General features: G+C 38.6%; 1 protein-coding gene across 1 annotated transcript in view; it reads right to left on the bottom strand.

Moving 5' to 3' along the window:
* The window catches only part of LOC113229015 (dipeptidyl aminopeptidase-like protein 6), a 566,288-nt gene extending 556,630 nt beyond the window's left edge, over positions 1-9,658 (bottom strand). Inside the window, exon 1 of the mRNA XM_026462486.1 lies at positions 9,572-9,658. Coding sequence (XP_026318271.1) covers positions 9,572-9,658 — 87 coding nt within the window. The remainder of the gene's footprint in view (positions 1-9,571) is intronic.
* Between the last annotated feature and the right edge of the window lie 2,470 nt (positions 9,659-12,128).

Below are 12,128 nucleotides of genomic sequence, written 5' to 3'. Positions count from 1 at the left end.
TATTATTAATTACCCAAAATAAGAGCTACGTAAATCCAAGGGTTCGGATTGAATTGCAGCCACAACACGTGACACGGAGTGACGTATTTGACTGTTTTTAAATATCATTTTTAACACGTCGTTGTTGTACATAAAAGCTTCACATATTTTTTGCTTGCGTAAGAAAATTACTTTCAATTTTTTTCATTGTAGACGTCTAGCTGCGGTCAATGGGCCACACAGGGGTTTCTATCAACGGACTGGTCCAATAGTGGCGCCTATTTCAATGACACACAATTTAAATTTAATAAGAACAGTATATTGCATAGTTCACTAATCACTACAAGTATACACGAAGTTAAAAGTTCTTTCAGGGTTTCGAACTTCGTACCTTTTGTTGTCTTGATTTTATCCTTACTTATATATCTAAGCATATATTATTGTCATTGCAGAATGTCGAACATATAACTCGTGGAATTAAACTAATTCTGAACCTGGCCTGAGCCTGGATTTGTAATTTATTGATTTCTGCTTAACGTGCCAAATGTGATATAATTACGACTATGTATTGTTTAGTGTTGTAAAATAGAGGCATCTACTTGTTAATTTAAAATCATAGAAACGTGTAAATATTCAATACCAAAGTCGTAAGCGTTAAGTTCATGGTCAAATTGTGTGTTCACTTTTTGTTACTATTTTAGTTACCTACTACCGTTTAAAGTTCATTTTTTGAGGTCGCCCTCATTGGACTCCTTCTAAAAACTCCAAGTCCCGTGAAGAACCGTGGTTCAAATAAGGCAACCACAAAAATATTTTTATTTGATGTTTATCTTTAAAGACAATGTAACAGATTGCGAAATTAAGTGGTCCAATTACAGCAACCTTCCCCTATCGTATTATGATGCATAAATTTATTAGGGAATAAGCCATACGAACCTAAGAATGCCATGGCCATAAAATATGATGTTACTTATTTTTATATAGAAATATGAGTCTACTCTAGAGCACAATCAAGATTGTTAAGTCCAGTGGATAGATAGATCGAGCTTGCGCAGAAGATGCCCATTTATCCTTCCCTTGAAATGGTCGTAGTTACATAGTTTCTTAAAACGTAAGATTTGTGAGAAATTGACAATATACATTTAAAAAGTATAACACTATTTTTTATTAGTGTATTAAATAAAACTAATACTAACAAATGATATCTCGACTTAATGTTAAATAAATGCATGTTTTGTGGGTTTATTTGTGTGACGGTGCTTGCGAGCGTGTGTGTAAGAATGTGTGGTAGGCGTGGGTAAGGTTATGTGGGACGTGGACGTGTGCATGTGTGGCTCATTGTGCGTTTTGTTTCCTGATTTGACATGTCCTTTATTAGTGACACGTTACGGCAGCCAATATACAATTATATTTTATTCATATCAAACACAATTTTGTCATATTTGTCATTCAAATAGCATACACGGCTAGTGCCACATGGGCGCCACTCACGCTTATTTTATGCCTAATTTGTCAGTTTTTCAAAAATGCTTTACGAATTTCGGGAAGTTATTATTGTGAGCGCGACGTGTGGGTTTTTTAACGTTATTTCTGAGTATTCGATTGAAAAAAACAGAACCGCTTCTATCTAATTTTTAATAAACATCAATATAACCGAATGGCAACAAGGCAATCGTTGACTTCCCACACATCAAGGCACACGCGCAGACCTCCGTCAGCGAGATTTCATCGCTTTACGGGTGTGTAAAAGTTTACGCGCGTTTTTTACAGCTGCGTTTTATCGTCAATAATGATGTTACATAATAAGTTATTGTTTGCTTTTGTCCTCGCGATCATCAAAATGCTGGTTGGGACCTAACAATGAAATGAAACTGAGTTATACGTTAACATAACACGATTTTCGACTTAGTTTTATTATAGAAGCGCCTATTATTAGACGTGTCGGGTACAAAACTAATGACGATTCCTCGTCGCCTAAAAATCAGCTATTGTATTGCTGTTACTACAGAAGAAATGTGTAACAATGTTAGTGGAAGTCCGTAGCCCACGATTCATTAAATTTAATTTTGGACCATATGTTTCAGAAATATGCAAATTTGACATTAAAAACAAACAACCATGATGTACGGCAGTGAGTGTTGGGTATGACAGAAAAACAAGCTGTAAAAATTAGAACTTCGCCCAGTGTATGTGGTTATTATACTTAACACAGGATACGGAACAATGTGATGTAATAATGTAAGAGAGCGTAGTGGTGTGAAAGATGATGTAGTGACAGGGCACAAAAGAGAATGCTTCTACGGTTTGGTCATCTAGAAATGATGGATATTGGTAGATTGACAGCACATGTGAATTGATACGGCGAAGGAGGTTTGTCAGGATTGTAGCGAGACGCCACTCGCTCTCTTACCCCAACGGGAGACAGGCGTTATGGTAGGTCTATAAAAACAATCAATCTTTTACTCAAGCAAAAGCTACCCACACTCAACCGTTGAACTAGCACCTATCATTAAGGTTGACTTGATTAATATGCTAAATAGAACCTTTTGTAATGGTTATTAAAATCTATGACAGCGTCCCCAGAACTATTTCATCCCAAAACGGTACAGATTATTTATTCGCCAAACATTTTATGCTTGTTGATATAAAATGTTTTTATAGTTGTCAAGAATTGTTTTTAAGAACAGCTCTACATATTTATGCACCTACCGTGAAAAAGCCCATTGTTATTATTATATACAAATTTTAAATAAATTGTAATATTCATCATTTTCTTTTTAACCGACTTCAAAAAAAGAGGTTCTCAATTCGACTGCATGTTTTTTTTATGTGTATGTTACGTTATAACTCATATGGCATTTGTGAACCGGTTTTGTTGATTCTTTTTTTATTGGAAAGAGGGTACCTCAGGAGTGGTCCCATTTAAATTTGAAGAAAATATTCCGCCTCAAAGGGTGGAACACTACGGGTTTTTAGTAATTGATTTCAATAAAACTTTGCAAATAAGTGTAATTCCACGAACTTTTAAGATGGGATTTTGAATATTATTTTTTTAATTATTAATTTATTCAAATCTTTTTCTATAGAACAATGTAAACAAGAAAACATATTTTAGTACATAATATTTATAATTCATTAAAATATAGTCCCGTGCTACCAATACATTTCTACCATCTAATTCAAAGCTTACTTATTCCTTTACGGTCATTTTACGGTGGAATAGTAGGCACGGGAGGCCAGTCTCGAAACGCATTTTCCTCAGTTTTCTTTTTACATAACTATCTAAATATAAAAAATCCTGTTGGGGTTTAGCCAAATTGACGTTTATAGTGGCGAAGAGTGTTTGTAAAGGGACTTGTTCGGTAACAAATGCTCTGGCATTTCCGTGTAAAACTAACGGTGGTGGTTTCTCTCTGAATCTTCTCATCATCGTCCACATTTCTTCACTGTCATGGTTATACCAAATCTAAGGAAGCTGTGGAAGTAATCCACAAGTGGACCACCACCAATCAGTTAGCAACAATACTCTGCTTGAGCCTCTCGTCAGAGTTCAAATTGTGTTTGTCATCTTAAATTAATGTCTACGTACAAACCTCTTCCATCTCTGTGACGATTAATTAAACAGTGCACATTTTAACAAGTAATGCGGACAGCATTTCGCAGTTTTTAAAAGTGTAGTGCAAATGGGTTAGTATTGTGATTATATTTATATCAAACCGTGACAATGACTGCAGTTTGTAATGATGAATTACAACGGCTTCTATAATAGATCGTAATTCGACATTATTCACTTTAAGCTTTGGTCGTCCGCGAGGCTCATTTGCTCGGGTAACATTTACCCTGCGGGATAAAGCAAACCATTAACAAACGCCCAGCGCGTTTGTTAATTGCATTCACTTCATATACGTCGTTAATGTTTCGAATCATTTGCGCTGCATTAGCGCTACGGCGGAACCCGTCTTCGAAACATTATACAAATTTCAGCTGTGCCCTGTGTGTACCCTTGTTTGTTTGGAGAACGAAAACAGACGAATAACTGCAAAATTTTATGAAACTTCTACCTCAAACGATCTAAAAACACAAAAAACTAACATCACCAATCCATATACGTCCTACTACTGTGCACGGTTCTCTTAGAAACAAAATAAAGACAAAGTCCACCACGCTGGCACGAAGCAGGTTTGGGACTGTACGCATTTTCAAAGCACTATGTGAACTTTGGCCTACCATAACGATTTAAGCTACCCGCCACGACAGTGGAGCTCCAACTTCAAACTTACAACGGAAAAATGGAGACAGCTTAAGGGACACCTGAGAACTGTACCGATACACGTCAAAAACTAATCTAAGAAATTGTTTTTAAATATTATTAAAAATTTGTCGTAAGTCAGAATTAACAAAGACAAGAATTAATAAATAATAATAAATACTTAAATATTATAAATAAATAATGAATCGATGATTGTCTCATTCACTCTGAACGTGTCTTCGTGTAAACATTAAATATTTTATTATTACTGCTTAAACCTCGCTTATTTAACACACACATGCATACATACTTTTCACTCAAAACTTTTACATATAACCACTTTCTTATCACACTTACTAACTTTTCTATTGAAACTAATTTGTCATACTACCTTTTCTCAAAATAACAAATAAATAGTGTATTTTCAAATCATCACGCCAATTTACCCTTAACGTCTTAGTAATTTCAAAAACATCACAATATTGTATCATTGAGATCCGGTGGTGGATACCTGGTGACCTATAGTACAGGTCCAACCTAGTTTAGGCACCAGTCTTCCACCTCGCAATGTCACTGTATGATGTTCTTTTCTTTAAATAACCTGTAATTTGTATTGTTAAGGTGAAAAGAACAATAAATAATTTTTGAATTTTTTTTTGCCTTTACCCAGTGATAGCAAATATAACTTGCTAGTAAAAAATTACTCTAATAATAACTTCGCTATAATACCTTTAAAAAGTTTGTACTTGACAGGCTTTTAATTGTAATTCAATATTTATTTAACCATTTATGAATACAATAATTGTATAAAAAACGTATTCTTAGTCTAAATAATCTAAAGTGAAAAAAAAACCATTTACTTTAGCTACGGGAAAATGCGCGCTTACGTTTATTTGTGAGCGTCACTATCACTTAGTTCCCAGAGAGGCATTCTTTGTTCGCACTCCGAGGGGAAGTAGTCTAGGAATAAATTTAGTTACGACGGTGTACAAGGAGATGGAGGAGTCCCTTTTGTGGAGAGGTAATGGAGAAACTTGCTTTACCGTCTCTTTTGTACGTGTCAACACTCTCGAACAGAAATTTGTAGGTGCACATTTGACCTCCATCTCACCTGATGGAAAGTGACGATGAGGTCGACGATGGAGCATGCACACCTAAATAATGCCTATTCACTCTCGTCTTGAAAAGGTCCAAGTTATAACGTTCAGGGAACAAGTCTGCAGGTAGGGAATACCACTCCATAGCCGTTCGCCATATAAATGTGGAAGCGTAACGCTTCGTGCGAATCTTTGGAATATCCACAACAAAGGGTGGAAGCCAAGCTTACGCCTAGTCCCCCGGTGATGAAAAGGAGAAGGCGGAATTAAATCGTGTAATTCCATCGCACACTCTCCGTGATATATCATGTAAAATACCGATAAGCAGCCAACTTTACGGCGGTGTTCAAGGCTCTGCAGCTTCGCCTCCACCAATTCCGAGTCACCTATAAGCCTCTTGACACGGTTGTCAATTGAATCCAAAGTGGCCAGTTGATATGTCGCAAAGCCAACTCAAAGGTGGCAGCAGTACTCCATGCACGATCGAACTTGTGCTTGGTACAGCTGGAGCAACTGTCCCGGTGTAAAGTAACGCCTCACCCTGGAAAGGATCCCAAGCTTCCTTGCTGCAATTTTGGCCATGGATTCAATGTATCTGCCGAAGTTCAAATTGGACCTGTCCATTCCAAGTAGCTGGAGACAATCGGCTATCGGTATGGATATATCACGAAAAGTCGAAGTCAGCTCAAAGGGACTCCGTTTTGTGGAGAATAGACACGCCTGCGTTTTGGTAGCGTTAAATTTGACAAGATTGGCATCGCCCCAATTGGAGACTGCCTGGAGTGTCAAATCTAAACGACTAACCATGGACTCTCGACAAGACTGGATTTCCTCTCCACTGACCCTTGCATTGGGCAACTACCTATCTACAACTGTGCTGTCATCAGCATACGCAAAGGTACCTGGAGTTAACATATCATTGATATGCAGCAGAAAGAGAGTTGCAGACAGCACGGAACCCTGAGGAACTATCGCCATATGTTCGGAAGAGTAGCCTTCTAAGACCACTCGAATCGAACGTTCGCTCAAGAAATCTGAAATCCAATTGCAAAGATCAGTGGGAAGCCCATTAGAGGGAAGTTACTTAAAAGGCTTGCGTGCCAGACCCTGTCAAAGGCTAATGTCCAAAGACACTGAAAGTGCTTCGCCTTGCTTTTCTATAGCCTCGCTCCATATGTAACAGGCATACACAAGAAGATCCCCAGTAGATCGCCCTCGTTGCACCTTTGCAAGCTTCCACGACCTGGGAACTACACCAGTCTCAAGTGAGAGGCGGTACAGGTGTGTGAGAACAGAAGACAACTCAGGCGCACAGTTACGCAGGACTGTTGCTGGAATTCCATCTAGCCCGCTAGCTTTATTCACGTCTAGATTTCGCAGAGTTCTAAGTACCTCTTTTTGGCATATGCGAACTGACGCCATGGTGCAACCTGAGGTAAAGTAGGTGGTAGAGTCCCTGCGGCATGTAGACGCGAACTTTCTGCAAAGAGTGAGGCAAAGAGATTCGCCTTCTCTTCCGTAGTATGAGCCAGCGAACCATCCGGCCTCAGCAGAGGCGGCAAAGATGGGCGACAAAAGTTAGATTCGACCGCTTTGGCCAGGAACCAAAAGAATTTGCTGCCTGCTGAATAAGAGGCACTTCTTGGCGGCCTTATTAAAAGCTTTCTTCAAATTCTGAGTACTCGGAGTTTTGCGTAGTCGAGCATCTGCCCAAGACTGGTACGCAGACTGTTTATGTGCTTCAGCACAACTACAATCAGCGTTAAACCGTGGACGAGATTGGGGTCTATTGGGTACATCAGAGTATGGTATGTAATACTCCATACCCAAACGCAAGTCCTCGACTATAGCATCAGCACAACTCGACGAGTCTCCTGAAGTAAAGCACGCCTGGCAGGGATATGACGCAAAGAAATGGCGCATTTCGTCTCAATCTGCTAACTTGTATCGCCACACCCGTCTCATACCACTAGGGCCCTGATCGGGTGGGGAGTATACGGATACAGTTTTCACCAGACAATGGTCGGAAGTACCCAGTGGGGCCTCCACAAACACAGAGTATCGGTCCGGATGAGTTGTCAGCAGAAGGTCCAAGCAATTAGCCGTATGAGATTCAACATCTGGTATCCTAGTGGCGCCACTGACAAGCTGGGATAGGCTTAGCGTTAACGAAAGTTTACGCGTCTATCTCCCAGCGTGATCGGTCTTCTGGTATGGGAACAACCATTCTTGATGGTGTGCATTAAAGTCCCCCAGATGGACTAGTTGCGCCGCTGGATACCTGTGCTGAATCTTATCAGACGTCTCACTCAGATATTGAAACAGCTTAGTTGTCTACTGATCTCCACTGTGCGATCGGTAAACACAGCAGTACACTGTTTGTGTAACTCCTGTGTCTACCAGAAGCCACAAAATGGAAAAACTGTGCATCAAGGTGGCACAGACTCCGGCACGATGTACGAACCTGTGCTCCAGGGTATACCCGGGGTAGCTGAGGTACGCTGCGTCAATCGGACATCTGATTTGCGTCTCTGTGAGGAACAGCAGCTGCGGTTTGTCGGTTTCAAGGTGGTAGTGGACCGAATCAAGATTTGAGTGCAGACCTCGGATATTAGTTAGGTGCACTTTTAGTGGTACTTGGAAAGTAACAAAGTAATAGGTAAAAACATTTCTTTTTAATTTATTACTGTTTAAACATACAAACACAGACAGGACATACATAACTCTCTTTTATTCAAAGTCAGTTAATGAAAGAGTTCAGAGTTAAAGAAAGGAATTTCAAATAACGTATACAGTGGTCCTAATGTATATAATTGAAAATACAAATGACAGACTAGGTATAATGACAATCTTCTGAGAACAAGGCACAAGATGGTACTATATTTAGGACATTTTACCAGTTAGTTTAAAACCTAGAAAGAACCAATATATTCCTTTGTTTATTTTCGCTGGGGTCAGTTAAAATACCATTACCACTTTATGAAACGGTACCACCTCGAAGAAGTTTGCTAAGAATCTGTGTCATGCGTGGCACAAGTAGGTATGGATTCGTTTATGGGCCGTAACAAGTACCTACAGATATAAGTACCCCTTCGGGCAATGTCCGCGGGGCGCGTGCGGCGAATGTCGACGCGGTGTTGAATGACCAGCTGCTTAATAAAATACGCTTACGGAAAAAAGGACTCATTTTTGACACATTAGCGAGTATTTCTGTTTATTTACAAATTCATATTACAGGTGTAGCGTAAACATTGATCATCGGGAAAACTCGGAAACCACGAATGTTTCCGAGCGCTGTTGCCAAGTCGTCGATAAGTTATCGTAATTATGACTAATGTATTTACATGGAACAAAATAAAATAGTTAAAATGGTATCAAAGGCGGCATTAGTACCAGAACCATTGTCGTTAGACGCTTACACTTGTAAACTGAATCCCACCATTGCTAAGATAATATATTCTTTAAGAAATTAAAGTTTTTTTTTTTGTTTTTTCAAACAAACCGAGCTTGTCTTTGTTTGGATACATTAATGCAAGACACAACTACAACAAGCGACAAGTAACATAATACTTTTCGTATATAAATTATTTCGTGATTAATTGAATGCTATAACTTTCTATAATTACTAACGTCGAAACTGATTATACTACACCTTATTCTATAAACAGCTCACACGAACTACTTGCTTTTAGAGTTCCGTTACTCAGCACTAGATAGCATTAGATACATTCAATAGTCCTGGGAATTTACGTGCAGCTAGAAATCCTATAAATAAGAATGACAGCTTTATCGCACGATTTTGTTCTATGAAACACCAAACTATAGCTGCAACGGGACGCACACACTCTTATTTATGACAATTAACGAAACCTTATGAATGAATACCCAATGTCGCAGTTATCCATTCGTAGTTCCTGAGTTGTCCCGATGTGCAATGTTTATTCACTACACCTGTACGTTTTTAAACCTAGAGGGTCGCTCGTGCTTGGTCACTAAATACCAGAATCTCTAAAAATAAGAATTTATGTAATCTATAGCGACTAAGCTTGAACGAATGCAAATGGATATAAAAGGCCCTTCTGCCTTTTATGACCGATCTAAGTAAATATTTGTGTAACCGTCAACAGAAACGCGCTGGGCTTTTCACTCAACTCAATGCCACTTAAAATACGAGCGGGCTAAGGTGCCCACGCTGGGCAAATGTTCTGCAAATTACGCAAGTTACTTAATAAGAGTTAGCACCAACCTCAGCGGTGGGTCTGTAGACGCCCTTCTTGCCGTGCTCGGGCGAGTGCCGCAGCGTCTTCGCGTCGATTTGCACGTTGGTCTGCATCTTGATAGATCACTTCTATTTTCTTCTTTTTGACGATGCACTGTTCAATCACTACTTCACTTCTTTGCCAAGCACATACATTCAGCCACTTGTCAGTTCCAAAGCATCTCTCGTTCTTCTAAACAATCCAGTTCAAAGTTTTTATGTAATTAAAATTAGCGGTTTCTGAGAAAGCCGACGTTGAAAAGATTGATCATTTTGTATGTCGTTTCTTTTCATTTTTTACAGCGTCCTGTGATCATTAGCAAATTGTTTTTTTTTTAAATCCTATTATCGCTGGCAATTTATGTTTCATGTTTTTTAATTGTTTTCCATGTGGTTCACGTCATCATACCGTTGGGTCATTATTTATTTTAGACATCTGAAACAAAGAAGATTTAGTAAAATTTTCCAATGTAAACATAGTACACATAAATGCAGGTAAAGTCATAATTCGACGTCAAACTCATTGAAAATTGAATCTTTCCAAATCCAATAAACTAAAAGTTGTAGTATGAGTCTTATCCTTATATAGTATTTCATCGCGGTGTCCAGAACCCTCGAAGTTGATGCTGTTTATTGACCTGGTTAACTTTTCTCTATGTTAAAGCCCAGTATGTTAAAACTTCAACTCTCTCTATTTCTCCTGTTATTAAGCAAATGATTCAAAAGAAAGGGAGAACACATTTGAGACGGGAAGAAGCGGAACGTGTCACAAGAGCATTTGATGGATCGCAGATTGCAGCGAACATCAAAGTGAGAGAAAAAAATTATGAATAGTGAAAGCATTGTAAAGTATGGATAGAGAAAATTTTATAAAATGTTGAAGTTACTGACGAAGAAACAGTTCTTAATAAAATTTGTATATAAAATGAAAAAGCGCAAACTTCTAAAACTTTACTTCCTATTAATATACATGCATTTATTATAGGTAAATCTAGTAAACAAAATGTTTTCAACTATATTCGTACTATATCCAACCGATATATGTAACAGATGTTGAATTCGAGCTCCGGTTTCCTCTGAGTTTATGAGACTCTTGAGGGGTAATGATCATTATCTTTCATCTAATTTACAGGAATGCCAATACGTTAACGGGCATCCGATGAACTGCTTCACACTCCATGTGCCTACTCTATAAATAATACAGGAACGTGGTTTCATAATCAAGGACCACTTTTCCGTGCCCTTGTTCGCCCCGCGACAATCGCAGCCTAAATCCCCCTAATCTTTGGACGTGAAATGTCTTTATTCCGGATACAGCGGGCGGTGAATCGAAGGAATGAAAACAAAATTCTTATCTTTGCAATTAACGAAGATATAAACACGGCTAAACTGGTTTTAAAAAGATGGGACAAAACTTTACTGCTCAAAACATTTTTCACAAAAGAATAAGAAGCTATTTTCAAAAATTACACCATAATTCAAAAAGGATTTAGCGAAACAAAAAAAAACTTACATTTTAGAATATATTTTCAATACAGTAAATGTTCGCAATGACCTGCAAGTTACGATGCGGAACAAGGTCTATTCAATCGTCTAAGTTTAATTAGAATCCTGTGAGTAGTTCCGGGCGGGTTTGTTAGTTATATACCCTAAGTTTAAATGTCTAATCATGCAGTTAAACGTAGACTCAATTAAAATTATTATTATCGACAGAGAACCCGTATTACATTTCATTACTTTAGTGAAGGGTGTCAAAGAAGCATCATTTCACCGACTTCATTTTATCTTTCCAGACATTCCGAGCTGCGGTCGCATGGCACGCAGCCACGCCAGGAATGCTTACCCCTCGCACAAATGCGCCTTTCTTCACATAATTTGGTACCTATTGGAGTTTTTACATGGATAATATGAAAGTGAACGCGTACTACGAATAATTAGAGCGATAAGAATTAACGACAAGTAGCATATTCCATCAGTTTCAGTCCAAATTACTGGACTCGATGACTCGAGGCGACGCTATTCGTCTCGCGCTCCGTACGATTTCGGGCTTTGCTGGACCACTATTCATATCGAATGGTTTTTTTTTTCGACTGCGATCTCCTGCTGGAACAAGTTTACAAACAAGTGTTAATGTTTTCTAAATGCCTGCCTATAATGATAGTTTATATAGAAACAGCAGATATATAAAACACACTTTTATTATCTATCAGCATAATTTCATCCCCGAAGTGACCTTCACAAACTCGCAAGTTTATTTTAGTCGTTCCGAAACTGGTCACAAACATAACAATCGTTATTCATTGCCCTTTTGATATAAACATTTGGGGCTATAATGGCACATACATATACGTCAGACGAAGGGCGAGGTTGCGGCGTGCGGGGGCAGAAAAAGTTGCATATATTAGAAGTAGAGGCGTACTGTAATACGCGTCCTGAATGCTGGGCACGGAAAGGATATTAGCCTGAAGTTCACCACGAGGTGCTTTACATTAGACGTGGAAAAATGTACAGGGAGACTTTTTATTACCGAAAATGAAAGTTAGAG

This window comes from Hyposmocoma kahamanoa, unplaced genomic scaffold (genome assembly GCF_003589595.1).
Source record: "Hyposmocoma kahamanoa isolate Upper Pololo Valley unplaced genomic scaffold, ASM358959v1 270, whole genome shotgun sequence".
Taxonomy (NCBI): domain Eukaryota; kingdom Metazoa; phylum Arthropoda; class Insecta; order Lepidoptera; family Cosmopterigidae; genus Hyposmocoma; species Hyposmocoma kahamanoa.
The sequence above is the reverse complement of the archived record's forward strand: the minus strand, read 5'-3'. Positions and strand labels throughout refer to the sequence as shown.